Here is a 27,477-nt window from a genome sequence, read left to right on the forward strand (position 1 = left end):
CGGTCACCAGCACCAGCACCACCTGAACACGGGGGGATCTGAGCTCCTGCGCCTCCGTAGGCGATCGCTGCGGGTGCGCTCGTTGCATTCACTTCGCCAGCGTCCCGTCCCGTTAGTTCGACGATGCCCGCATGCGCGCTGTGCCTCACATGCATGACCCGCGCCGCCGTCGATCTAGCCGCGCAGGACAGGCGTTGCGACAGCCGACGTCAAGGCAAGGAGCACGCTTGCGCGACATGTCCTCGCGACGGAATCTCACGTTTTGCATTCACGAAAACAACTGGCACAGGGGCTGACCCGGCGGAAAAGGCTTCAGTCTTGATGGCACATTCCAGGATATTTACACACTGCGACCGTCACCCACTGCTTTGCTTCTAGTCTAAACGCTCGCACCTCTAGTGGGCGTTGTTCTTGTGGTGGCCTGCAAATTCGTCAGATTGGAGTCGCCCCCCAGCCAGAGGATGGCGTGGACTTACGCAGGTGGAAGTAGTAGTTCTGGGCATAGCCGATGACGATCAGACCGCCAATGAGGTGGACGAGGGCTGCTGCGGGTCAGAACAGAGCTTCTTCATGGGTGGTTTCTAGTGGAAAATCTTACGCATGCCAGAGGGGTTCTTGCCAAAGTACCTGGCCTGGTACCTCTCGATGAGACCCTTGGGCTGCGGTGCCGGAGCGGGGCCGCGGGGGAGCTTCTCGTAGAAGCTTACGACGCGCTGCATACGGACAGCATCCTGAGCGCCGCCGATGGCCTTTTCCATCCGTCAGTCCAAACCCGTCACGTAAGCCATATGCTGCACTCCGCTACGCTACGCAGTCGCGGGTCTGCCGGCTTTTCTTGGAGGACCGATGTCGCAGTTCTAGTCGGAGGCCCATCGGGGGCAGCATTGGGGCAGCGGCAGGTTACTTACACTCGGCGAAGCAATCTGGAAGGGTCAGTCAGTGATGGTTCTGCGCGATTCAACAGCCGGACGTACCTTAGGAGGAATGAGGGTCGAAAGACCGCGCTTAGCGATGTAGCTCATCTCGAGAGGTCTGGCCTCGGTCAGCATCGGCATTGGTAGGCAAGAGCGGAGAAATTGGGGTGTGGGCATCGTACATTGGCGTGGAGCGGAGATGGTTGGGGTGTGTGCTGCGATAGCAAGCCGCAAAGGTCGATGAGGTCGCAGGAAGTGCTGCTGCGCTAAAACGGCGGCACTCGGTAGGTCTTGGCAGCCCTTCCTCCGGCGGCCCTGACCAGCGGCGACCTACATCACCTACCTACCCGCTCCGCGCCCATCCACCACGCCGCACTCTCGCACAACCCGTTCTAACAATGCAGCGGGCATTGAACTCTCGGCTGCTCGCCGCAGCTTCGCGTCCCGTCGCCCAGCGCGCCTGCGCCCCTGCGCGCCGATTCTACAGCGCCAACACCGAGCCTACGCCCGTCACCTCTCCCTCCGACAAGCCCGGTGCGCAGGCGGGCGATTCCTCGGTGGTGTCGAAAGAGGGCCCCTCTGAGGCCATGGCCAAGCACAATCCTGACTACAATGTGGTTGTGGATTACCGCACCTCGTGAGCAGCCAATGGGAAGCGAGATAGATAATACCGGACACTAATTGCACTCAAGAACCTTCTCCCCCATCCCCAAGCGCGTCATGGACGGCAGCGAGCCTGGCGAAGTCGTCCCTGCTGCTGTTCTGTCGGGCGCTCCCGTCGATCTGCAGGCCCGCACTGTCCGGTACGCTGCACGCCGTCGATTAGTATCTACTGCATGCTGATGTACTCCAAGCATTTACAAACCCACCAAGGCCGCCACCCAGTCTGGCGACTGGCACTCGCACCACTGGCAGATGGACTGGGATCCTCTCTCCAAGGGTCACAGATGGGAGAACCCTCTGATCGGCTGGCAATCGTCCGCCGATTTCATGCAGGGCGAGCGCATGTTCTTCAAGAGCAAGGAGGATGCCATTGCCTTTGCTGAAAAGCAAGGCTACGAATACTTCGTTCAAGAGCCCAACGAGCGGAGGATCGTCCCCAAGGCGTATGCAAACAACTTCTTGCACAGCCCCAAGAAGCTTAAGATCATCCGGACGAAGTAAATCCGAATCACATTGAGGTTTGTACATATCAAGCTAGCGGAAGTCCAGAAAGGCTTAGAAAAGCGAACTGGGAAATCACAATTGTTCTGAGGCAAGATCAAGAAAGATAGGAGCGTGCGGCAGCAAGACCAGGGCGTGAGATCCACTGATAGCCACGTGGGTTCAATTGTGAGCAGGGGCTTAATTGTGCGAGTCTCCAAGGATGAGCTCTGGGAAATGAGTTCTGAAGAGTGGGAGATGAGTCTGAAGAACTGATTGTTCTATAAGCTTGCAATGTTTCGTAGTCTGTAGTGGACAGGTTGCTATCGCGACATCACATCCTAGTCTATCTCCGGCTACCAGATATCGAAAAGGGCACTTTTCCATGCGTTGAAGCAGTCTGGAATGTGTTGAGCTTCGGTGTCTGGTTGAATCGCCTCGATTGCTCCACGCCAGAAATGTCTCATCGCAATTCCGCTTAGCGACAAGGCCCTAGGCATCAGACTCAGTGATGCAAACAAGGCCACGCAACCTAATCAATGCGACGCAAACAGGGCGTAGCGAAAGGTTTGTGATTCAGAACGGAGCGAGATGAGCGGTTTCTTTTCTTCTTCCCTCCCTAAAACTGCTATCTGCGGGAGATAATTCTGCGGCACGGCCGGGCGATCGCACGGTACCGAATATAGCAATACTACATGTCTTGACTGTGATCGCAGCAAGATCAGACAAACGTATGCCAAACATATCCTTCATGTAATAGGCACTGTTGGCCTTCTAGTTGTTTGCATCTATGGTTGCTCCGTGCGTCTTTTGATCACTGTTTGCTTTCGACACGCTCTGTTCGTAATTTTTGATTTGAGGCAGATCTCGGTAGCCCCTCCCCACTATCTCATATCGCAAAGCAGATCTACAATGACGTCTTTTGTCTTCCCATTTCGCTCTCCCTTAAATTACCGAACCGTAGCACCCTTGAGCGTGGTGACGGTGCAGAGACCGGTGGCGGTCTTCAGCTTACCCAAACCGGTCTTCTTCTCCGCGCCCTCTCCAGCAAGCTGCGGCACGTCGCCGACCTCGAAGCCAACCTCGAGGTTGTCAGTGGTGGTAAAGCCCGGCTGAAGCGTCTCCCAGATCTTCTTCTTGGGGTTGAGCACGCCCTCAGGCTCGCCCTCCCAGCCCTCGAAGAAGACGCGGTCACCGGCCTTGGCATCGGCAGGCGGGTTGACGAGCTCGACGGGGCCCTTGTGGCTGTCCTCGCCCTCGGCGACCTTGGGCGATGCCGCAAGCACCATAGCGCAAGACTTGATGCCGCGCATAGTGACAGGCTTAAGGTTACAGACAGCGACAATCTTGCGGTTTTGCATCTCCTCGAGCGGAATCAGGCCGTTCAGACCAGAGCAGACGGTACGAACAACCTGGCCCTCGTACTCGGAAGTGTTATCGGTGCCGGGTGCGTCACCAACGGCAATGGTCGAGACGTACAGGCTGTCAGCATTGGGGTGCCTCTCAGCTTTCAGAATGTGACCCACGCGGAGATCAATGAGGGAGGGCGACAGCGGCTTCTCAGCAGGCGCAGCCTTCTGCGGCTTGGGCTGCTTCTCCTTCTTTTCCTTCTTCTTGCCCTCTTTGCCGGCACCAGCGGCCGCGGCAACAGCCTCGCCGGCCTTCTCAACCTTGTCCTGGGCCTTCTTCTCCTTCTTGCTCTTGGCCTCGCCGCCAGTGGCAGAGGTGGGAGTAGCACCGCCTGCTGCAGCCGCGGCAGCCTCCTTCTCCTTCTTCTTGCGCTCCTTCTCGGCCTTGGCATCGATGGGCTTGATGGTGAACTTGACGTCGTCCTGGTCGACTTTGACCTTCTCCTCCTCGCCAACCTTCAAACCGAAGACCGGGGCATTCTGGATGAAGTCGACGAAGCGCACGATGTGGTGGTAGCCCTGCTCGCCCGTCCTCTCCTCCGGCGACCACTTCGAGACAACCGGGGCCAGCTTGGCGTAGAGGGCAACGTCAGCCACCGAGGGCTTCGCGCCGAGAAGGGTGGTGCGAGTGGACAGGTGGGTGTTCAGCGAGGACAGGCGCTCAGCGCGCTTTGCCTCGTCCTCAGTGGCGGAGCCCACGTGTGAGGAGGTAATCAGCCATTGCGTGATCTCAGTCTTCTCGGCGTCGGTGTACTGGACGTTCTTGAAAATGGCGCTCGAGAGCTTGACGGCATCGGCGTCAGTAGCGGCTCCGGCGTCGGGGTACGAGCGCTGAAGGAGCGAGAGGACGGGCTCGTCGAACGAGGTAGCGGTAGCCATGGTGCGGGCGGGGGTGAAGGCGGGGCGCAAAAGAGGCTGCGGCGGGCGTGATTGAAACGCAATTGCAGGGGAAATGGATGACGTGGATAGCTTGCTCGTCCGTATGCGGGCGAATGCGGTGCGATGCGCAGCTCTCAGGTGGGATGCGCTGGGGATGCGGCGGGGCAACAATTTCGTGGTGGGCAGCATCGAGAATTGTCGGCGGGTGAGTCAAAGCGCGAACAAACTCCGACCGCCCAAAAAAACGCAGTCGTCATCAGCAGTTTCATGGTGCCAGTGCGCCCATGCGCAGCAATCTATATTATTGATTCTATTTCATTTCTTTTGAAACTTGCGCCCGTTCGCAGCATACTAAATAAAACGCATGTTCCACTGCCAAACGTGACGCTGGTATACCAACGCACAATGCTAAAACGTACATCATCATATCTCCTGCTGCCTTGGCCAGCCCAGCTTAGCCAACGTCTAAGCCTTCGAGGCCTTGAGCTTCTCGACGAACTCCGCCGGGGGCTGCTGGAAGTAGCCCTCGGGGTTGTTCTCCGTCCACTTCCACAGGTCCTGGCAGGCATCCTCCAGCGTAAGCTCCGTCTTCCAGTTGAGCTCCTTGTTTGCGAGGGTGGGGTTGGCCGTAAGGTCCAGCACATCACCCTGGCGGCGCTCGACGACCTGGTAGGGCAGGTCACGGCCGACGACCTTGCTAAAGGCCTTGACCATCTCGAACACAGTCGAGCCCTTGCCAGTGCCCAGGTTCCATGCCTTGACACCAGGGTTGTGCTCGCGCAGGTAGTTCAGCGCGACGAGGTGACCCTTGGCGAGGTCAAGAACGTGAATGTAGTCACGGATGGCAGTGCCGTCCTTCGAGGCGTAGTCTATACGAGTCAGCACGATTCGAGTTGCAGGAAGAATTGCGCGCAAGTCTTACCATCGCCGAACACAAGCAGCTTCTCCCTCTTTCCAATCGCGACCTGCGCAAGGAGAGGAAGGAGGTTGTAGGGGACACCCAGAGGGTTCTCGCCCATGATACCGCTAGGGTGCGCACCAGCGGGGTTGAAGTAGCGCAGCAGAGCGCCATTGAACTTATCGCCGTTCTTGCCCGCCTTCTTCGCCTTGTTGCGCTCGGCTTCGATGTGGTCGGTGATCATGGCCTCAACAGTCGACTTGGTGCGGCCGTAGGTGTTGGTCGGGCCAATGGGGCAGTGCTCGGGGATGGGGATCATGTTGGGAACCCTCGTTGCGTCGCCATAGACGGTCGCCGAGGACGAGAAGACAATGTTGGTGACATCGTGCTTGGACATGGAGCGGAGCAGAGTCAGACTGCCCTGGACGTTGACACGGTAGTACTCGAGGGGGATCTCGCCGGACTCTCCGACAGCCTGGGAAAGCACAAAGTCAATACGGACGCTCCTTGCATGCCGGGTTGGGTAGCGCACCTTGAGAGCGGCAAAGTGGATGACATTGTCGATGTCGGGGTGCTCGGAGAAAACCTTGTCCAAGGCGGCCTCGTCGGTGATGTCGACCTTGTAGAAGAGAGGGCGCTTGCCCGAGATCAACTCGATGCGGTTGACGACCTCCTCGGACGAGTTGTACAGGTTGTCGACGATGACAACCTTGTAGTCGGCCTCAAGCAGAGCAAGGGCGGTGAAAGAGCCAATGTAGCCGGTGCCACTGTGAACAGGGTGTCAACACCATGGTTTGCCAGGAGAGGCGCTGCAGCAGCGGACGCGCAACGTGGAGGGAGCGGCGCATTGCAATGGCGGGCGATTGCGCGCCTGATCAGACAATTGCGCAGCGTGGCGGGGTACGAGAAGCTCGTGATAAACTTACCCGGTGACGAGGACAGAGCCGACAACCATGATGAAGGAATTGGAGAGAGCAGCGGGAGGAGCAAAGCGAGAGAATCAAGGCAGCAAGCAGCAGGTAGCTGGAGGGTGGCAGAAGAGTATATGTAGGCTGGCCGGGGCGGGTTGGAGGGGAAATGAGCGGAGGGCAACCCACCTGCACAGGCTGTGGATCCTAATACCAGTCTCCAGGCGCCCCGTGCGTCGTCGGACGCTGCCCAGAGCTTCAAGGCAAGCGAGCCGCGGTGGCGTCAGCGCCGCCAGCCCCGGCCGTGTGGCGCGCACGCGCGCGCGATCCTCGGGACATCTGGGCGCGCGCAGTCTTCGACGCGTCGCAACACCAAAACACGATCGCGCATCTGCCGCCTGCCTGCGCCCGCCAACGCCCGCTGGTCTGCCGTCCGAGCTTGCATCGCGTCCGCAAGCGGCCACTGCTCTGCTGCACCCTGTGCTGTCCTATGTCTGGACGATGCTGCCTTTATTGAGGTCCTTTGTTCGCTGGACATGTCAAGGAAGCTGTTGTATATTTGGTCCATTGTTGCTTCCGCCGTCGCCGTGACTGCCGTAGCGCCTCACTTACCTCTGCATCGCGCCTGCCGCCGCGCTGTTGCCTCTTTTGGCAGCCGTGCCAGCCCCCGACTTTCGAACCACCCTGCTTGGTAAATCTTGCGGCCCGGCCTTCACCGTGTAGGTCCTTCTCCTATTGTCCCCATTCACCACGCTGCTATTCACAACAATTGCTATTGTGTGGCTCAAGCGGGGTTCGGCTTGCTCAAAACTTCGTCGTATCCTAAGCTCCACCTCCTTTCCTTCCTTTCCTCAGCATCATCAGTCGAGCCTCCGAACTGCCTGGCGCATTTCGACCTTTTCAAGCTTGCTCGACCTCCTTCCTCAAATTCAATATCAACCCCCGCTCTTGCACCTCTACATCAGTTTGACGAGTTGTCTATCATCATGCCTGCTACAACTCGTCAGTCCCTCGCCATCTTCGGTTTCGTCCCCTCGAATTTCTCTGACTGTCTTATAGGCTCTCGCGCCTCATCGGTTGTTCCCTCCGAAATGGCAACTCCACGCCGCTCAAGTCGCATCGCCTCGCGCACGCCAAGCGCTGCTGGCTCCGATGCTGGTTCTGATGCTGGCGGTCGTCGCATCGATCGTGCCTCGAAGGCTCCCCCCAACGCCGGTCAGGTTGGCCGACTTACTACCACGCGCCCCGCTACCTCCAATGCTTATGGCGCTACTGGATCCGATGATCGCTCGTCCGCGCAGCCCGAGATGATCGAGGCGCCCACCGCTCGCCAGGGCTTTGCAGTCTCATTCAAGAAGAGCCGTGAAGGAAGCCGTGATGGAAGCCGTGCTGGAAGCCGTGCTGGAAGCCGTGCTGGAAGCCGTGCCTCTGCCCCTCGCACGCTCACTGAGGACGACAACAACAACAACAATGTCAGGGTTCCTCCTACCATCCCCGAGGCGCACGAGACTTCCACTGCTTCCAAGGCGCCTAGCTCTATCCGCGCTGCCTCGCCCCGCTCGACTTTCGTCCACCCCCCGGCCTCCAACGAGAGCCGCATGCCCAGCCCGTCTGCTGCCCGCAACAATGACGACCGTTCAGTCTCCAGCGACGGCCACACGCCTGCCGCACTCAACGACGATGGCCGCCCGGTTTCCCGTGATACCAATGAAAGCTCCTTCGCGCCCACCAAGAGCTGGAACGATCTCCGTGAGGCTGCCTTCGTTGGATGGGCCACTTACAGCCCGCGTTGGTACGACATTGCTCGCCGCATTGTGCGCAACTACCTCGCTCCTCTCACCTGGGCCATTTCGACCCTATCCAAGATCAGTGCCATGGTCATCGGCTTCCTCTCCACCCTTATCTTCTTCTTCCTTCTCTTCGACGTCACCATCAAGTCTGTGATCCTCCGCAACACAAGTGCCTCGGACTACATGCATGAGCGCTCCTCCCAAATCATCGGCTTCGTCACCGGCTCTGAGCCCATCTACCAGCCTTTCCCGATCACAGGCGACCTCAACAACATAGGCCAAGTCGACATTGGAATCATGAAGAAGGATCTCGACTACCTGAAGGCCAAAATTCCCGAGTTTGTCATGCTCACCCACAACCCCAAGACCGGTCGCAATGAGATCCCTGGCCCTTTCTGGCACGCCCTTCGCGACAACCTGGCCAAAGAAGGCATTTCCACCGGCGACGTCAAGGACTCCGCTTCATGGGCCAATTTCTGGCAGCACAACAAGGCTCAACTGGACACATACCTGTCGGATGCAGTCGACGCCAAGGTCAAGAACGCGATCGGAAACAACACGCCTGTCACAAACGACACCTTCATCGGCATGGTGGAGAGTGAATTCAAGCTTCTTCAGAACCGTGTTGCTGACATGGAGTCGTCTTGGAACAAGAATCTGAACAAGAAGTTCAAGGACCTGGTCGCAACCTTGCCGAAGGGCCAACTGGAGACAATGGCCAACACCGTGCTGTTGGAGAACGCCTGGGCAGCCCTCCACTCGGTCAACTTCTTTTCCAGAGCTCTCGGGGCCGTCGTTGACCCCCACCTCACCTCCCCCACCATGGCCTCACGTGGTCTCACCAGGAGAGTTCTCCAAAAGCTAACCTGGATCCCCGGAGATCTCCCGCCCGCTGCAGTTCTCGTCGGTTGGGAGGAGCCCACAGACTGCTGGTGTGCGGCGAGGTCTCCGGGGACCGGGAAGGCACAAATCGGGATCGTCATGCCCCACAAGATTGTGCCGGAGACTCTCCTGGTTGAGCACATCCCTCGGGATGGCACTCTTGACATTGGGAGTGCCCCCCGGGGGATGGAGGTCTGGGTGGAGGTGGAGGATGAGGGGGTCCGGGCGGCCCTGGGGCAGCCTGAGGACAGGCCGGGAGAGAAGTTCGTGCGGGTGGGGAGCTTTGAGTATCGGGTTGACGCCCTGAACCACGTTCAGGCGTTCAACCTGAACTCAGAGCTCCTCACCCAGAGCCCGGTGAACAAGGTGGTGGTGAGGGTGACGGGGACCTGGGGCAGGGACTGGACCTGCTTGTACCGGCTGCGCATGAACGGCACGCCGGCCGACAACTTCAGCGGGTTCGAGGAGTAGCGGGCCGGTACAGGCAGTGCTCCAGTCCCTCGCCCCAGGGGCCCCAAAAATGTACAGGCGGGTGTTTTGCTTTTTTGTTTTTTGTTTTTTTTCAGGCCTATAAAAAATGCATAGCGTGGTGTTCTCGGATGGGGTGGGAGGGCAGCGAGGGGCAATGCCCCATCATCGATGTGCTTTTTTTATTTGCTGCACCAGCAGCACGAATACATGAATGCCACCAACTCCATGAGCACCTTGTGAGATTCGACTATCGAGACTGACGTGACCACCTGGACAGCATCGTCGACTACCAAATTGGGCAGTTGACGATTCTTGCCCTACGATTGCTACGAGAGTCCTGCACTCCTAAATAGACCAACCCACGTCTATGACTGCTTTGTGATTGTCCATGCCGTGACTCGTTCCAAATATATAGGCCAAATTCCAAACTCAACAAAGGAACATGGTATAAAGTTGATGGAGTTCGAAGACCCGCTGTAGAATGCAAAGTGGTTTTCCTGACTTTCCGGTGCTCAAAGCCCATGCTCGTACCGAGACCGAATCCTACGAAGATTTCCATGGCTCTTCTAACGTCTAGGCTCGTCTCTCGTCCCACTTTTGCAGACAGTCGCATCACTTGCGTGCCTCAACGCCCACAATTACGACGTTGCATTCGCTTTCTTGCAAGATCCTTCGTAGATAATGGTCCGTTCGTTCCCTCGCTTGAACACCATCAGCGTGTTTTCGGTAGCAGAAAGCCCGCTCTGCTCCAGCTTTCTCACGCGCGGAACTTCCCATCCTTCGTCACACGACCAACAAAGCCTAAACCCGGTATTCGCTTCGACGATGGCTTGACTAACGGCTGGGCCTTTCCTCCATAGGCAGCTGTGAACCTCGTGTTCGGAGCCACGTGGAGCCGACGATGGTCGTTCGCTTCCAGGCTTCGATTCAGAGGGAACAAGAAAAAAAAAGGACCTCGAGCTGTTCCTCCCAAAATATGCAAAAGGGTCAAAGTTATGCATTGCGCGAGGAACTCGTGTGGTAGTATTCCTGTGACGTCTAAATTTATTTTTCAAGTGAATTTACAGTTACCTACTGCAGCTGACGACCGATACAAAGAACGGTAAAGCCTTAAAGCAGAAGACAACTGTCCCAATACGGATGTGGTTGGAAACCCCCGCTAGCCTCTGCTATTTTGTGCACTACACGGGACTCTAATGAACAAGACACAAAATCACAGTAGCAATCAGCCACAGGACGGGAGTTTGCAAGACACGTTGCATCAATGATGAAAGAGGTATTTGATTGAAGCCAGCACCGCAGCCCATTCAGACATCACAGCCTTTCCTCCCAGCATTGTCGACACACATGTCTCCCTCCTCTCACTATTCCGCCCATCCGTCCACATCTCCTCCATTAAAATAACAAAAGCGTGAAAGGGAAAAAAAGCAAATAAAGATCAAGCCGAGTTTCTTTTCAGGAAAACTCGCGGGGTAATTCTTCTTTCCTCCTTCCAACCCTCAACGTCAACTTGAGACAGAAAGAGTACAAAAAACAAAAGTACAGATATTACAACCCATAGCTCCGTGAAAGACGATGAAAAAGCAAGGCATCTCTCGTCCCGTCACAGAAAGTGAAAATACCAAAGAAGCGAAACACATTTCCCAACACGATCCAACAGATCTTCACACAGATTACGCCGTAACCTCATGAAACTCTTCTCCAAGCCTACTCGACCTCCAGGCCCGGCACGCTCAACCCATAGCCATCCGTGTGGCCCTCAGGATCCTTGGGCGAGATCTCGACGCGGAAGGTGATGTCGAGGCCGTACCTGCCGCCCAAGCCCGTCGCATCCACGCCGCTCGCGGCCGGATGTATGGTACCGCAGCCCTTCTCGCCGTCGTGCAGGGCGCGGCGCGGGTTCTTCTTGGGGTCAGGGGGCGCCGAGACGGGCTGGCCGTCGGACATGACGGTGCTGGGAGCCGATGCCGTGTAGGCCGACTGGGTCGAGCCGTTTGCCGTTCCAGGCGGAGCGGGCGGGGCGAGGGAGCCGTTTGCAGTGCCATTGGCCGTGGGCGGCGGGGCCAAGGACGGCGCGCCGTTCGGCGTCCACGATTCGGTGATGATGGCAAAGTTACGCGAGGGCATGGTGCAGTGGTTCTTGTCTCCGGACTTGTTTCCGACGCCCTTGTCGTCCTTGCCCTCAGCGTTGAAGCCTGGGTCCTTGTCGAAGAGCTCAAGCAGCGTCTCGTCTGTCTCGTGGTCGAGGTGGTGGATCTTGTTGCGGCGCGCAAGGAGGTTGGCGACCGGCTGCGGCGGGGGCTTGTTGGTGATGGCGCTGCTGACAATGTTGATCATGTAACGATGATCACGCTCAACAGGGATCTGCAGGGCAGGGTTGCTGTAGAAGCGGCCGAGGGCTGCCAAGTGCACATCACCACCAAGGATGGTAACACGGACGTTGTTCTGCTTCGCGATCTCTTGCAAGCGCAGGATCAGCTCCTTACGCTCAGCCTTGTGGTGGCGAGCGGTGTAGTGGTCATCCAGGTCATCCAGCAAGTCGACTTGTCCGTCGAAGTGGTTGAAGAAGCTTCCAGCCAGGCCGAAGCGCTTATTCATGAAGCGTATGGGGCCAATGACCGGGCTCTGGAAGATGTTCTCGAGCCATTGCAGACGTGGGTAGGCAATGGGGACACCGAGAAGGAGAACCAAATGCTTGATCTCTCGGTTGGACGAGAGCTCCTTGGACAAGCGGTTGAACAGAAGATCATAAGTTTCAGGGTAATTGACCTGATGGCGAGTACGCTCGGTACGAGCGTCGATACCCAAGAAAGCAATGCGAGCGCCGAGCTGACAGTAGATAGATCGGCTACGCTCTTCCACATACGGGCCGGGCTTCGCTCCGATGATATAAGAGTCCGGCTCTACAGGTTCTTCCGCAACGAAAGTGTCCTTCAACTGCACAGGATCAGCCGGAGTTCCGTCCGGACCCGGCTCAACAGTCTTGGGGTCATCAGTGGTGAAAGTGCTCTTCGGCGGAGGAAGATGGTGCTGGAACAGGAGATAGTACCTAGGTAAAACAAGGTTAGCCACATTCCATTTTAAACCGGAATTGGAAAGGTCGAGTGTCTTGCATGCAGTGTTTCAACGAAACCAGGTACTAGGGAACCAAGAAAAACTGCCGAAGGCTCGAGACCTGATCGGCCGGAAAAAAAAAAAAGGGTAGAGGTAGGACTTACTTGTGAGCCACTCCACCAATGCCACGGAAGACGGCACAGCGCATGAAGTGGTCGGTGTAGGAACCAAAGCCATCAATGATGTCGTGATCATCCCAGATGTTCAGCTGGGGAATCTGGCCATTGGCGTCGGCAAACGGCCTGGTGGTATACCAGCGGATGTAATTATTATAGTAGTACTCGTCGCACTCGGCGCGGAGCTGCTCGTTGAAGGGGAAGTGCTGGCGCTTCTTGGGGTTGCCAATGTCGGTCCAGGCCTTGAGCGGGCCGTCGACACGCACGCCGTCGTTGTAGATCTGGTCGCCACCACCAATCATGACATGGAAGGGCTTGTTCGCGTGAATGCGGTTCACGTCGTTCCAGAGGGCGGGGCCGGACCAGGCGTCAACATCAGTACCAACGCTGAAGCCATTGCACGAGTGGAAGAGAATGCGCATGGATTGAGTAATTGAGGGCACAGCAAATGCGCGCTTGGTAGGATCACCGTCAATGGTGGCTCCCCCGACGGGCTTGAGCTTGGGAATCTCGTACTCCCAGCGCGCCTCATAGTCGCGCAGGGGCAGGTCGATGAGGAAGCGCCAGAAAGCCTTCTTGGGGTCCTCGTACAACTTGAAGCCGTCGAATGAGCGCGTATCGGTGGCCGCGGGCCCGGTGGAGCCGTCGACGGCGCCGATCTCTCTCAGGAGCAGCTGGGGGTGAATCTGGCCAGGCGTGGTCACGATAAGGACGCTGCCGTGCCAGTTGGGCCTGCCCGACGCGACGGCGCTCATCTGCCTGTAATTCAGGAGCGGGCCGCACTGCACCTCCAGCACGCCCGACGTGCTCACAACCTGCGGCCCCTCGCCGACACCGTATGCTCCGCCCTGAATGGTATGGCCTTCGGTCGCGGCGGAGTGCTGGGGCGGGGGATTGAATCCCAGCTGGTCGGCGGCGGCAGCGGCAGCGGCGCCGGTGGCGGTGTCATGCTCGGCGGACATGGTCGCAGTGTCGCGGAGGGGTAGGAATTAAGGTCAATTACGCGCAAAACAACAAAGGGTATCCTGAAGGACGGGGCGAACCTGAGCGCCCGGGGTATCTCAGAGGGGGGAGGGAGGGAGGGGGAGGAGGGAGAGACTCGAGCAGAGCAAAGCAAGGTGTGGCGCGGGTTGGTAATGAGCGAATGGCGAGCGGTGTTTGGAGCGTGGGCGGGAGAAGGGATGCGCCAAGCCGGCGGCGATCGGTGGAGGTCGTCATCAGGTTTCAGTTGGCGCCACCAGCCCCCGGAAGCCCAGCCGCCAAAAGTGAGCTTCGCCTGCGTCACGACGAGCTTGTCAGGGCCTCAATCGGCCAACGATCGCCTGTGTTGGGGGCGCGCAGCAGGCAGACCGCCGCCACCGCTGCTGCATGCCTCAGCTGCTCAGGGTCCCGGGCCCTTGGTGCTGCTCGCTGTTCAGCCACAGGTTGGGCTGTGCTCCGCCCATCTCAGACCACCACTCACCACCAATCTCCCTCCCTCCCCGCCGCGCCCGTCCCGCCAGCTTTCCCGCGCGCAGAAGCCTGCTCAAAGCTGGTTCACCGGCCTTCCTTTTCATCCACGTCATGGAAACGCCATCGGCCAATCACAGGCTGCATTATGCTGCCGTGCGGGCCGACTAAGCGAGGCAGGATAGGGCTGAGGACGCCAAGAACGGGAAACGTGCGCCAAGACCGGAACCGCTGCCTCGCTGCCATTGGTCCGCTGCAACACACTATATCTTCGTAGCACACAATGAAATCAGGATGCGCGCAAACCTGTCTCCGGCGAGTCGTGCGCTCTCCTTAACCGAATCAGACTGCCCCTCATCGTCCGCCGTCCTGATCTTCTACTCCTATGTATCTACGACAGCCATCAGTTACTGCAGTTGCCATCATCGAGAGAGCTGGCTGAGTCAACCAAGTAAAGAGCGCAGGTGCTTTGAGGCTGTCAGCGCGGCATATGCACGAGCTAGGTATGTATCGGGAAGACGACGCACGCTAACCATCATCTGCTTCTCCATTTGAAAACAGAAGATTCGCCAGTTGTTACCTTCGCTTCTGCACATGCACGACGTGCTATTCTCACATCAGTAAATCACCTATCATATTTACCTCTTCAAAGGAGCCTTTCATAATGAACTGCATCGTCGGCACATGGTGGAGAGTTACCACAACCGGTGTTTCCTTGTAGGAAAAAGTATCATTGCGCTTATCTGGTTCAAGAACTACGGGGAAGAATGATTCTCTCTACTTTTTCTGCAGTAACTGGACAGCAAAGAGTCGCCTCCAGATATTGAAGCATATGGTAGCACAGGTACTAAGCATAAGATCCGACCTAGCTGCTTATATAAGACGAGCTTGTAGGCAAAGCAAGGCCACCATCTCTACGGAATCTCCGCCGTCTCATACCGGGCCTCTTATCTTCGTTGGTATCACTGAGGATTGTCCTGGACGGTGTTGATGAGCTCCCGCCTGAATACCAAGAGAAAGCGACCTGCAAGATCATGACAACTGTGAAAGACTGTTCTTCGAGTACCTATTGCAACGCCCTGTTCTCTAGCCGAGATTGGCCGATAGTATCCAAGCACTTCACTTAAAAGAACACAATCTCACTCGGGAGGAAAATTCGTCATTGAAACCATTAAAGCTTTTTCTGTTCGCGAGCTCAATGACATGACATGCTTTTAAAGCCACTTCAAGACTCGAGCCTCACCCTTGAAATCAAGAACAAGCTTGTTCAGCAAGCAAATGGAATGGTGTCTATCTCTTCTCAAAATGCTTATTCATCCCGAGCTGACGAACGCCAAAAAAATGCTCTTATACTTACACCTTGTATTTGCCGGCCTGGCTTCTACATAAAGTCTACAGGGCCTCCACGAAACTGTCGTTCTACTAGCTTAATGTACTATTCTTAAAATACCTCTTGCCTAATTATATATATATTACTATCTTGCAGATATGCCTATATCTTGAATGCGATGAGGATAAGGCTTCTTAGACGTAATCTGAGCCAGGCAGATCGGATATTCGAGTATGTTATCTTCTCGCGAAGGCGATTGAAGAAGTCCGAGCTCTTGGATGAAATTTCTCTGTGTTAGGGGAATACGATAATTAATTAGTCTATAAAATTCTTAGTAGAGGTTCTAGATATTTGCAAGCTTTTGATTGAAGTAACCTAAACGACGTCGTTGCCCTCGTGTACTTCTCCCTTTAAGAATGAGTCTTATACCTTTCTTCAAACAGCACAGAGCTAACAAAGGGACAGATTTCTCCAGAGTCCTGAGTGCTCTTTCTTCTTGGCTCCTAAGACAGCTTATTTTGATATCAGCCTGGCCTACATTGCAACTATTATCACGGCTATGGACATTCTTTATAAGACGATCCCTGAAGCGTCTTCTATTATCTATATTAGAACCTCTACCCATACGCCCACAGATACTGGCTTGAGCATCTTCTTTGCTTGGTGCAAATTCTAAGCCCTGGACTCCCCTAACATGTCCACGGTGCAACTAGTCAATCTGCTGGACCTGTTCTCGGAGAAGCATGAACAACTCTTACGATGTGCTCGAACTGAACCCGTTCCTAAACCCCTCTCGGAAGACGCCATCTCACACGAGAACCGGTTACAATTTCTGAACTGATCCGCACATTTCTTTGGGCAAACAGTCACATTCCAACGTTCGCTGGATCCCGTCGAGTATCGAGATGGATTAAGTAAGAAGACTCTCCCCGTCGCAATCATCAAGGGGTTAATGGTTAGTGTTTTTAGAACCCCGAGAATTTCAACTGGCCCATGATCCAACCGTAATAAGCCATCTCGTGCAGTATTATATTTGTGAGTCACTACTACCCAGGCCTGCCAGATGACATCCCTACTACATTCAAAGAAATCTATCGCTTGACTGCATTGAAATTTCGGGTGTCAAATTGCGCTACCCACTACCAAGAGTTCCCGAGCGAAGAGGAGAGGGCTGAGCACGAGAAAGCCAAGCATACACCAAGGTTCTTCTGCACCAGTACCGATTACCCATACCGGACTCTTGGTTTCAGATCTTCAAGTGCATTGAATGTTTATTTACGAGATTATCGTGTTGCCTCGAGGCCTTTGAAACCCCCCTGGTCCGGTCCGAGAGTGCTTGAGGAAATAGCAAGAGGTCCATCTTCAGCCATCTCAGAGTCACACCGCTACATGGCCCTCCTGAGGGCAAGCGAGGTATTTTAACAGGGCCAATTGAGAGGTTATTCTGGTATGGTCAGTTAATATGAATGTCCGTGGCACCGCCTATAACCCGAGGTAATCGACGTCTAGTTTCAACATCAACCGTCGTTAGCTTGTTTCGTTGGTGTAAATGATCAAAGCTAGACTTCCACGTCTACACTTTGTCATGTCAGTTCAAGTTTCGGTAGAGTTTAAGTTGAAAAGGGCCAGGCGGTTGAGAAGTTAAGGCCGAGGTGCGAAGTGGGCTATCTCGTCCATATAATTTAGCTAGGATTTGCATGACGGACTTGGAATAGCGCCGTGGTATCCATGAACTATAGATTGGAAAACGCCTCAGCCACCGTTGTCATGATCATAACTTGAAAGTCAGTCTTGCATGAAAGGTAACAACATGGAACACTTTGACCTTCTCGCCCAATCTTCCATTCTCCACTCCAACTCCGCAACGTGCAAGAACCCATTGTAGAAATGGAAAAGTGTAAATCGAAATAGAAAAATTGTGACATGATGTACAGGCATTGTAACGGCTTTGCCTTCATACCCTCGCAAAACATCCAAACGTGCTTAATTTAATCTATCCCGCCGACAGTCCCACGCATATTCTGTCTCTTGTCATCAACGGATCGCGGGATCTGTTCTTTCTTCCCCCGGACCGCCAAACGCCTACTGCCGCTCCGCCCAAGATTCGCACAAGCACGGAAGGAAACTCGGATGTGCAGTGCAGACGAAGACCGCTGCCTACTCGCAGCGTGTTCTTCCCACCGCCTTTATAATACGGTTGTCCGGATCACATATGAATGCGTTGTATAGAATTAGATCTGTTTAGACCTGTTCGGCGCCCCAACCGGCGTCGGCGTCGCGCATGTTCGCCGGGGGCTCGATTGACGGAATGTACTCGAGAACGATGTAGCCGACACCGACGATGCCGATGATGGTGCCGGGGACGTACTGGAACCAGCGGTCGGCGAGGATGACGGTACCGACGAAGACGTAGACTGGCGCACCCCAACTGGTCAGCCTCCCGGAACCACTCCTCCGTACAAATAACAAAAATAAGGAAAATAGCAGGACTTACAGACACCACGTCCCAGGAACGAGAACATGAAGGACGCATATTTGGCCACAGGCGGCGGGATCTGGAATTCGAGACCGGCGGTCGCGGCGCCGAAGAGGATTAGGTAGACGCCAATGATGACCTCCTTCCTGCAGACGGTATCGAATCGTACATCAGCAAACTGCATCTTGATTCCCCGAGTCCACAGATGTTGCACAGGCGGCTTGCTGCTGCCGCCGCCGCCCGCGCAGCACCTTCGGGACAGAACCTCGCATCTATACAGACCATCCTTCCCGCGTGCCCCGCAGGACTTGTTCGAGCTTTCCCAGCCGCGCGTGTGCACAGCTCGGGTGCGGGCATAGGAAGGGTAGGAGAGAGTAAGGGCTGGGAGAGAATTGCGTCTTACAGGCCGATGGGGAAGAACTGCGCGATGCCGCCGAGCACCATGAAGACGCCAACGGCAAGGTTGACCATGCGACTATGTTCGTCATCATCTTATTAGCACGGATACCTCGAGAGAAGCGAGCGCAGAAAGCGGGTCATGGTGTAATGCGCCGCGGCCAGCACCTACTCGCGGCTGCCTGGAGCTACGTAGAGCTCTGCTCGCACGAGCGCGCGTGTAGATGCGCATTAGAGGGAGCGGGCTGGGAGTGAGGACAAGCTTACAAGATGTCGGAGAAGTCCATGATGGGCGTAGGATGTTTGCGGTGGGGATGCGGAAGATGGTGGGATCGATGATCTGGTGTTGGTTGCGGCGCGCACTGAAGAAGGTTGAGGTGATGTCGGTGCTGCGCTGCGGTCCGCGAGGGAAAGGCAAGCTCTGTGCTCTCTCTCCAGAGTGGCTTTGCTGCGGAAAGCCAGCCGGCCAAGGGGCCGTGCGTCATGAGCTTGCGACACGCCCGAGCCAGCCCGCCGGCTCCTTCCTACGCCAAAGTAGTTGCCGCTACTTTGCACGGCGCGTGCCCAAGCCCCGGGCAATCACATCAAGCAACAACATGCATCGCTGCTTTGCATCCCTGCATATACAAAATGAGATCTGCGAGGAAACGTATGCATCTCTTCCCACCTCTCAATTAAAAAAGTGGCAGCTTGTGTGATGGTCGGCTTGCACCGTTCCGTCTGAACTCCATTCCCTTCCCAGCCACCATCGCCGAGCCACAGATACCTCCCGGATCATGTACTTACACCAATGCCCAAAGCCAGATTTTGTCCCCCATTAGGCCGCATCAATATCCCCAGAAGACACTACTATTCTGGCATCCCGTATATGTACGCCCGTCTCCAGCTCCGAAAAACCAATGTGAGAAAGCGAATGTGGTATAACTTGCTAAAAGGAGAACAGATCAAAACGCCAAACTGATGCTACGTCATCTCTATGCCAGCATTACACTCACACTTGCAGTAATAGAAACAAACACGATCGTGATCGTGGCAGGACCGAAAAAGGAAATAAAGAACCAAAGCTCGAGAAGAAGAAAATGCACCGGTCTGAAAGTCTGAAACCACCGCTCCGCTCCGCGCTGAACAAAAACAGGGAGATGAATGAACCCGAGAGAGAAAAGGAAAACAAGACATCAAATCAAGGATCCGCTGACTTGGGGTTATGGAGGTAGACATCAGGCACCTTGGGGACCTGCGGGCTCCTCTGAAGCGCTGTCCGCATCGCGTCTCGCGACTTTTCCTTGTCTCTTTCGCCGCCACCCGTCAAACGCCGCATGTGTGAACGGATGCCAGCACGTGTGTTTGCGAACGGGCCTCTCGCATGGTGGTCGAATGAATGGTTAGATCTGTAGTCGCTGGCACTCGGTGCGCGGCCAAGGGTAAGATCGTCATCCGATAACGTCTCGTCGTACTCATCAATCACTGGCCCAGGCCCAGGCCCAGGTCCAGGCGGCGTGCGCTGTTGACTGAGAGCTGGCGACGTCACTGAACGCGAATGCATGCCTGGCCGAGGCACTGGTAGGTTCGGAGCCTGAGGCGACGTGAATGCAGTGGGCGTCATGACTCCCGGATCGCGAGTTGGCGTGACCTTCATGTCCGCAAATCCTGTTTGGAACGAGCTGACGCTTGCATTGCGAGTGAGAGATTTATGCAGAAGCGGCGCCGTCTGCTGATCGTAGAGATGCTCTCGAACTTGAAGGCCACCATTCTGGAAGCGACTCGTGCCCGGGCTCGACGGCATGTGACCTTCACCATTGAAGTCCATGATTGTGTCTTCCTCCTCGAAGAAATCATCCAGACTGTCCAAGGTCATGACCAAGTCGCCAATGTGCCCATCGTTCCGTGTAGCATCTGAGGTCATGGTGGCCGTCCTGTCATCAGCAGGGAAGTAGCCCCCAGAAAATGAAGGCGGATATTCTTCTGCTCTGAACTCAATTTTGGGCGTTGAGACTTCGGCCGTCGCAGCCTCGTTCGCTACTGTCGAGTAGAAGACAGCATGTACATTGTGTCGGGTCAGGACAGAATGTACAGCCGGCATAGGAATAGACCACCCAGTCTCTTCTGGAATGCCGTACAGGCTCTGAGTGCGCTCGTATTCCTTCCGGAACGCTTTGCTTGAGTGCGAGCCAGCCATGCTCATCCGGAGATGGTGTCGATCCAAGGGCGTTGATGCTCCAGTCAAAGGTATGGTGAGAACATTGTCCAGGACCTGGAGCGCCTGCAGGCAGAATTCGGTCTGCAACAGCCGGAGCAATGGTGATATGAGATCGGAGCCCTTCGAAGTCACCTCTGGTTTCTTCATATCGACGTCTGGAATGATGAAACACAACAACTGCATAGTTCTGACCTTGACCCATGCATGCTTGTTGAGTAGCAGGCCCATCAAGAACACCAGTGTCTTAAAATCGTGGTCAGGGAAGAAAGCCTCTCGGATGGCGGCTACGATCTGAGTGAGGAAGTCCTTGTCTGTGCGGTATCTCATCACTGCAAGAGATCGCAGTGCATCGGAGACATCATTGTAACCTTTGCATTCCGCAATGTTGGCAATGTTGTCTGCCGATGCCAACACCAAGGTGTCCCTGCCCTCCTTCTCGAAGAGGCGGAGATAGCGTGGAAGGTTGGCGAGAATCGTAAAGAGAAGGACGTCATCGGAACCAATCAAGTCGCTTGGAGGAAGAGCAGCCAGTTTTTCAAGGATCTTCAGCGTTCGGTCGTAACAAGTGCTGGATTTGATTCCCTTGTACACGAGCTCCGCGAGGCCGTCAAATGTGCCGTCCCACTGGGAGGGATAGCTTTCTCGGAGCAGCTTCAACACAGCAGGGTCTCCGAGGTCCAATTTGTCGAGGAGTTTGTCCAGTATTGCCAAGCTCTCGAGAAATTCCGCTTCGTGAACGGTCTGTAAGCACGCACACGCCGTCCAGAAGAGTTGCGGGTACTGGATAAGATCGTTGTTGGCCAGAGCCTCAATCACCGTCTTCAAAGTCGTAAGAATCTCCATGGAGAAGGTGATAATTTCGTCATCTTCGTCCGAGATCGTGTTTGAAAGTCGTGCTAACATGTCTCCTAGCATGTTCTGGTCGAGCGAGCTCAGAATGCAACGGAAAAGCTGGAATGATCGGCAAGCAAGATGTCGTACAGGACAGTTGGTGGCCCAGCTGAGCGTTGTCTTACCCCATTCCTCGCGAATTCCGGGGTAGGTAATAGAAAAGATCTTCACCACCTCCGTTGCAACGTTGTGCATCGCTTCCGGAACTCGGGAGTCTGACTCATCTTCGACCTTTCCGTTGGCATCATCGTATGACCAGACAACCTTGGGGTTATGTTGTCTGATCGATTCGATGAAGTCTTCAATGTACTCTTTGTCGGGTGTCGTATTCCCAACGTCGATCTTGGAGATGACGAGCTCGTGTATAAGATGCACCAGCATTTCCCGCGCCTGGTCCTGCACGACGGGTGTGTAATGATCCCACAAGACCAAAACAGCCTGGAGCAACAAGGGTACATTTTCTTTGTTCAGGGCAAGAGGCGACACCATGAGGTCCACCAGAAGGATGAGACACAACTGACCCATCGAGAATCCAGACTAAAGGCGTCAGTACACAATTTTCTTTGTGATCAACTGGAAACTTACCTGCTTACTGCCGGCAGCCAAAATTGTCGTAAGGTCTGCGACATATGGGAAAAGGGCACAATCGGATGGAACCTGGATGGGCTCACGTTTCTCTGGAGCCATGGATCTTGGTGTGATCTTCAAGAGGAGGAACTCCACGACTTTCGATCCAGCCAAAGTATTGGACAGGTAAACAACTATTTGCTTGGCATAGTCCACGAAGTTCTGCTCTCGTTTGTCTGAGCACAGAGAGATGATGAAGTCGAGAACCAGTTGCACGTTTCCAGCATGCGGGCCGTTTGCTAATGCCTGCCACAAGGCCTGGATCTCGTTGTGAAGTATGGTCCCGTTCTTGATAGTGATTTCCAAAAGGTTCACCAGGAGCATCCACGAATTCGCGGTTGGACCTCCATTCGGGTCAACTTGGAGCTCGATGATCTGAACCCAAGGTAGCATTGCCGCCACCAAATTCCGCTGCTGGTCCGGCTTGAGTTGATTGAAGTAATACGAAAATTCGGAGAAAACGAAGAAGGCAAGCTCCGAATGTTGTTTGGCAAGCCTCCGAGACATTTCAAACTGTGCTGCTTTGTAGACGGCGATGGTTTTGTCGGAAATACTGATGTCCAGATCCTGGAGTTTGGAGTTCTTGTGCAGACGTTCCTCAAGAATTCGCAGAATGCGGGCAGACTTCATCCGAATCTGGTTACTCTCATTTCCCAGTGCGTAGAGCCCCGCTGCGAGGACTTTGAAGAATGGGAGTACGTAGTCCTCCCGCTCAGTCATCACCTGGGTGACGACTTCAAAATAACTCTCAAGTGCTTTTGAACTCTTGCACAGGTAGCACATCTCGATTGAACGCTCAAGAAGGTATGGATGATCTTTGTTGTGTAAGATCAAGTTCCGGAGAGCACGACGGCCAATGCTGTGAGACTTGTCGCTGAGGGTATCAAAGATGGAGTCAATCCAAGTGATCAATCGTCTCACATCGAACTGGAGATTGACACCACTTTCTGTTTGAATCCTGATGGGCCCTGCGCATAGTGTTGCCATGGCGCTCAAAGCTGCGGTGCGCAACTCCTTCTTTTCGATTTCCATGGAAGCGGTAGCGTATGTTTTGTTGCCCGGATCCGATTCACGCTCGAGCACAGAGCGGCGCATAGAGTCTTCTCTTTGTCGAATCTGATTTTGATTGGGAGAATACCCGCACCAATCTTCCATGAGAGCGAAAGCAGCCTTTCGAGCTTGGAATGGCATCCACCGGATGGGATCTTTCGTCCTGTTGATTCCTTCGAACAGGGCCTCCATGACGCCACAGTAATGTGTCCTTAGCTTGCTGTAGCTCCACTCATTCTGAACTTCTTGATCATTAAGGAACAGACGAAGGTCCTTCGTGAAAGTGACAAGGTTGTTAAGAATCCAGTCATCTCCGTAAATCTCTGGTGCCTCCAGGAAATGGGAGGTCAGCTTGTACACGTTTGTGATCTCGGTCCTGAGGAAATCCACAGTTCGATCCCGTCGAGGAGTAGACACTGTACGCTGGTGCATCGTTGTTTGCATCATCTGGGTGGCGAGCCGTGACTTTGCATCATCGTTGCACTTCCCGACCAAAGGTTGCAAAGACTCCAGAAGAGTTCTGTAAATGTTCTGGTTGATAGAGCCTAGTCCAATGACAGCTGCTTCACGAACTGCAGGGTTTGGTGCTTGGAGAAGTGCTGCAACGCGTTCGAAGAGTACATCTGCTGAATAAACTCTGTTGGCTGGAGAGGCCTTTTGCGACGATTTGGAGCCCTTTCTCGAATGTGATGATGTTTGTTGAGACGTAGCTTGTTGGGCTCTGGCGGTGGTCAGCGTGGTACAGGCGAAAATGAGATAGAGTTTCCACTGCTCTATGCTCATCTCCGGAGAAGTGACCATGCGCCCCTTGTTGGCGGCCATTTCGTATGAGGGATATGGAGACGGGCGTGGTGCTTGTGCGAGCACTTCAATAGTGTGCTGCATCTGAAACAACCGTCCACAAACATTGTTCCTGGTGTGGGCAATCGCGAATGGGCAAATCTCGAAAGCGATCTTGATGAGGTTCGGGAACATCTTGAACCAAAGTGTCGAGTCGTACGGTGCATCGCTGCTGCAGAGCTCCACCAAAGTACTGTGCAGATTGCTCTTTCGCATTCCTCGCTGCAGTCGGCTTCTCTCGGCTACCGAGAGCTTTTCATCGTTGACGTCCATGACGACCTGAGGGCTCCCTTCTAAGATGCGAATGACCCGGCTGCTTTCCCTACCCAGAGCTGTATCAAATTCGGTTACAAGTCGAAGCACAGTCACCGCAAAAGTCCGGACTCTTCGAGATGGCGAGCAGAGAAAGAACAGCCCGTGCGATTCGATCTCATCCACATACGCGTCGACTCCGGTGAGGCCAAGTTGTGCGCCACGGTTGTCTGACTTATCGCCTTCCGGATCGCCCGAAGCCTTTTGAGTTCTATGCTTGATCTCATCAATCCATATTTGAAGCAGTTCCACATAGAGCCTCAGTGTGCTCTCAATATGCCCAGCGCCAAGCATCCCTCCATCGGACATGGTGGCGTAACGATCCTCGAAATTGAAGATGAATCTCGCAAACCCAATGGTTACTTGCTGTGCATGGGATTGTCGTGCGATGGATTTTAAGGACTGTGCCGACGAGGCTGCTATGCTACTTTGGACATGGGCAGTCCCCGTACAAAGAAGGTTGATCAAGTGATTGAAGTTGATGTGCGGTGAGAGACACCTGGGAAGAGCTTGGACTGCAACGTGGAGAAGGTCATAGAAACCCTGTCGCGCATCCGTCGGGGCAAGGTGATCGTCCCTCCTTCCAAAGCTGAAGGCCTCGGCCATTGGTGTCTTAGGAGTTGGTGTAGAAAACTTCTCATCGAGGACCGCTTGGCCTCCAAACGCATTGTCACAGATGATCGTGATCTCGCCAAGGATCTTGCAAAATTTGTTGTAGTACTCTTTGGCGATCTCCGGAAAATCCGTGACAACCACAGGCCTGGATAGCCGTTCCTCTTTGATTGTTACTGCTTTCGTTCGGGTACTTGTCGGGGGCCGAGGGCTGACAGGTTGCAGAGGCGCATCGAGAGGATACAGCAGGTCGTCATTTACGAAGGAGATGGGGAATGGAGGCTGCTCGCCCTTTTCCAAGTCTGCCATCACGGCAAGGAAGGCCCTGATTCCTATAACCATCCTTTCTGGCTCGAGACTCTCCACTTTCAGATCCTTGCCGCTTCCAAACTGGTCAGAGTTCATCAAGGGGAATATGATGTTCTTGAAACAAAGGTCCTGGTACTTGAAGCCGATGATCCGGATGAGCTGAATGAGGGGCTCAGCGATGGTGGACTCAGTGGACAGGTATGACCTCCTTCCAGGTTGGAAAACCAATCGGATGATCTCTTCCAATCGCCTGGCCGTGATTCCATGGGCGTCGGAGACCCTATACAGGTAAATCCAGACCAGTCGACATATGTTCCGAAGAGCATACGGCCGGGTAGTGCGTTCCTTGAGCTTGGGTCCTAGCGGAGTGATCAGGCTCATCCATTGGGATGCAAAGGCATCATGAGGCGATACACATGTCAAAACCGTCATGAGAGGGAAGGCGATCTGCCAATGCTTTGGCTTGCTCAACATTTGTGAAATTCTGGGCTTGATGGTATCAAGGAAGCGCTTCCACTTCGGGAGGTTGACTTCAGATGTAGCATTTGCTGCAATCGGCAGCAGAAGCTCTTCGAAAAGGTTGCAGTAAGCGTACTTGACGGGCTGTCCGTGGACATCGGCAAAAAGCTCGGCAAGGTTCTGCATCAGGTCGCAGGAGCGAGCCCAACCGTCTTCTGGGCTGTATTTGAGCTTCAAGGACTTCATTCCCCGCACAATTAGCACAGCTTTCCCCTCGATGGCCCTGTTGTGGATCCCTTTGACGCTGAGGTGCTTCTGCATTTCCTTGAGGTCAGCAATGAATCTTCCCGCCACGCTGTCGAAGTTCATGTCGCTCATAACTCCGAGGAGTCTACCAAAGATTGACCAGTTGGCGTTCCGAAGAGGCGACTCGTCCAGAGTTTCGGGGTCAGCCTGCTTTAGCTGGGAGTAGATGATGTCCTCAAGCCGTTCCGCCATCTCCTCTGTCACATGCGCCAAGCTGCTCTGGCCGATGATCTCCATTAAGACTCGGCAGAGGAGATATATTGAGACGGTCGATTTGCGCTCAGCCTCCAAGACCTCCCGTTGCAGGGCTAGCGTAGCGTGCGTGGGGGCATGCAGGTTCGTATATGCCTGAGGATCTCCTGGTCGTCGTTGGGTGAGGTCACCTGGTGGCATCACTGCTCCCCTCATCTAGCCAACAGGTCAGACAATATACACGTCCGGTCACTGGATGACCCTACCTGATCGAATTCCTTCTTCTTGTCGCTGGCCTTCTCGCTCTTCGCTTTACGCCAGAACATCAACGTATCTATCAAAGGCTTCGGTTTTTCGCGCGCTATGTGCCCAAGAGCGGATATCAATTGATCGAAGGCGGGGTCGACACCGGGGCCGCAGATGGACTCGACTCGTGGTTCTGCACCCTGCACGTCAGTGACGCATTGATTTATCTTCTGGTCCGCCTGTCCAACAAACTATCCGGAGCGTCAGCAAAGTCAGGCACCACGCACGGTTTGCACGTACCGCGTTGAACAGGTGGTGCAGGGCCAGCTCGCCCACAGTGCGGCCATGATGGTGCCGTGACTGCGAGCGCACATGCGGTTGCTTGATTCGGAGGCTGTCCGTGCGATCGAGGCGCCTGGGTTCCCCGCGGTATTGCTGCTCATTGTAGCCGCGGTAGTCACCGCTTACAGAGGGCGGGCCGGTGCCATATCTCGCACCGCCGTTCGAACCAGACGGCGAAATGCTGGCGGGGAGTTCTGCGAGCTCGTCCTGCGGCATCATGAAGGGGCCATCGAGGCCATTCGAGCCACCGGCGGCGGCGATTATTTGCGGACTGAGAGGACTGGTGGCTGGCGAGTTAACGAAGCTCGTATTCCTCGAATGTTGTATTCCATGGACGATGGAAGTATTGCGATGGTGACCGTACGACTGCGATGGCTTCCTCTCCAGCTTCCTTTCCACGCCCGCGTCCGGGCTGGGGCGCTCTCGGGAGATGGCCACGACGGGCGTTTGCGAGCGGGAGGAGCGGCCGCGCTGACTGCTCACCGTGGGCGCGCGGCCTCGTGTCACCGATGGTTCGCGAGAGGGAGCGGAGGGGGCAGAAGACGGTGCGGGAAAGTCGGAATGGTGGTGCAACGGATTGCCCACATGCTGTCGTGCCTGTGACAGAGGGGGGAGAGCTGGAACGACACGGGCGTGATCAGCAGGCTGCGCGAGTAGACAGCAGAAACACGAAGAACGAGGCGCATCTGTGGCGGACAAGGGCGGGCATGAGGCGCGGCGTGCACGCGTCCTGATGCGGAAGCACTTTCGCCTGCGGAAGCCCCGGGGCACTGAGGGGCACTCTACTCACCCATCCCGCCTGGAAATGCAGAGACGGCGCTCTACGCGGTGGCCATGGGCGGCTGGCGGATAGGGCGTGCGAGCGACGCGGGCAGCAACAATAATTTTATGGGCTGGCTCCGCGAAAGTGAACGACGCC

At 55.1% G+C, this 27,477-nt stretch overlaps 8 protein-coding genes across 8 annotated transcripts; 2 read left to right on the forward strand and 6 right to left on the reverse strand.

The window, feature by feature from the left end:
- Nucleotides 1–395: 395 nt before the first annotated feature.
- Nucleotides 396–1,049, reverse strand: LTHEOB_7937 (Mitochondrial F1F0 ATP synthase subunit; the record flags this gene model as incomplete). The annotated part of the gene is made up of 5 exons (XM_035517358.1): nucleotides 396–421; nucleotides 477–542; nucleotides 599–749; nucleotides 909–923; nucleotides 975–1,049. 5 exons carry the CDS (start codon nucleotides 1,047–1,049, stop codon nucleotides 396–398), a joined length of 333 nt encoding a protein of 110 aa, XP_035370956.1.
- A 263-nt stretch (nucleotides 1,050–1,312) lies between these two features.
- On the forward strand, nucleotides 1,313–2,078 carry LTHEOB_7938 (NADH-ubiquinone oxidoreductase; the record flags this gene model as incomplete). The annotated part of the gene is made up of 3 exons (XM_035517359.1): nucleotides 1,313–1,551; nucleotides 1,607–1,717; nucleotides 1,769–2,078. 3 exons carry the CDS (start codon nucleotides 1,313–1,315, stop codon nucleotides 2,076–2,078), a joined length of 660 nt encoding a protein of 219 aa, XP_035370957.1.
- Nucleotides 2,079–3,007: 929 nt separating this feature from the next.
- On the reverse strand, nucleotides 3,008–4,345 carry LTHEOB_7939 (Multisynthetase complex auxiliary component; the record flags this gene model as incomplete). Its single annotated transcript, XM_035517360.1, has 1 exon — nucleotides 3,008–4,345. The coding sequence occupies one exon, from the start codon at nucleotides 4,343–4,345 to the stop codon at nucleotides 3,008–3,010; it is 1,338 nt and encodes a 445-aa protein (XP_035370958.1).
- A 465-nt stretch (nucleotides 4,346–4,810) lies between these two features.
- LTHEOB_7940 (UDP-glucose 4-epimerase) lies at nucleotides 4,811–6,198 on the reverse strand (the record flags this gene model as incomplete). Its single annotated transcript, XM_035517362.1, has 4 exons — nucleotides 4,811–5,214; nucleotides 5,268–5,718; nucleotides 5,776–6,010; nucleotides 6,170–6,198. 4 exons carry the CDS (start codon nucleotides 6,196–6,198, stop codon nucleotides 4,811–4,813), a joined length of 1,119 nt encoding a protein of 372 aa, XP_035370959.1.
- A 1,044-nt stretch (nucleotides 6,199–7,242) lies between these two features.
- LTHEOB_7941 (Spindle pole body-associated protein sad1) lies at nucleotides 7,243–9,294 on the forward strand (the record flags this gene model as incomplete). The annotated part of the gene is made up of 1 exon (XM_035517363.1): nucleotides 7,243–9,294. The coding sequence occupies one exon, from the start codon at nucleotides 7,243–7,245 to the stop codon at nucleotides 9,292–9,294; it is 2,052 nt and encodes a 683-aa protein (XP_035370960.1).
- A 1,707-nt stretch (nucleotides 9,295–11,001) lies between these two features.
- Nucleotides 11,002–13,486, reverse strand: LTHEOB_7942 (Transcription factor; the record flags this gene model as incomplete). Its single annotated transcript, XM_035517364.1, has 2 exons — nucleotides 11,002–12,343; nucleotides 12,513–13,486. The coding sequence occupies 2 exons, from the start codon at nucleotides 13,484–13,486 to the stop codon at nucleotides 11,002–11,004; spliced, it is 2,316 nt and encodes a 771-aa protein (XP_035370961.1).
- Nucleotides 13,487–17,544: 4,058 nt separating this feature from the next.
- Nucleotides 17,545–18,462, reverse strand: LTHEOB_7943 (Copi associated protein; the record flags this gene model as incomplete). The annotated part of the gene is made up of 4 exons (XM_035517365.1): nucleotides 17,545–17,717; nucleotides 17,798–17,925; nucleotides 18,183–18,254; nucleotides 18,443–18,462. The coding sequence occupies 4 exons, from the start codon at nucleotides 18,460–18,462 to the stop codon at nucleotides 17,545–17,547; spliced, it is 393 nt and encodes a 130-aa protein (XP_035370962.1).
- An 893-nt stretch (nucleotides 18,463–19,355) lies between these two features.
- On the reverse strand, nucleotides 19,356–27,267 carry LTHEOB_7944 (Cell morphogenesis protein; the record flags this gene model as incomplete). The annotated part of the gene is made up of 7 exons (XM_035517366.1): nucleotides 19,356–21,290; nucleotides 21,354–21,800; nucleotides 21,849–21,883; nucleotides 21,935–26,186; nucleotides 26,237–26,467; nucleotides 26,517–27,155; nucleotides 27,256–27,267. 7 exons carry the CDS (start codon nucleotides 27,265–27,267, stop codon nucleotides 19,356–19,358), a joined length of 7,551 nt encoding a protein of 2,516 aa, XP_035370963.1.
- Nucleotides 27,268–27,477: the final 210 nt, after the last annotated feature.

The sequence above is a fragment of the Lasiodiplodia theobromae genome (genome assembly GCF_012971845.1).
Source record: "Lasiodiplodia theobromae strain AM2As chromosome Unknown scaffold_24, whole genome shotgun sequence".
Lineage (NCBI taxonomy): Eukaryota > Fungi > Ascomycota > Dothideomycetes > Botryosphaeriales > Botryosphaeriaceae > Lasiodiplodia > Lasiodiplodia theobromae.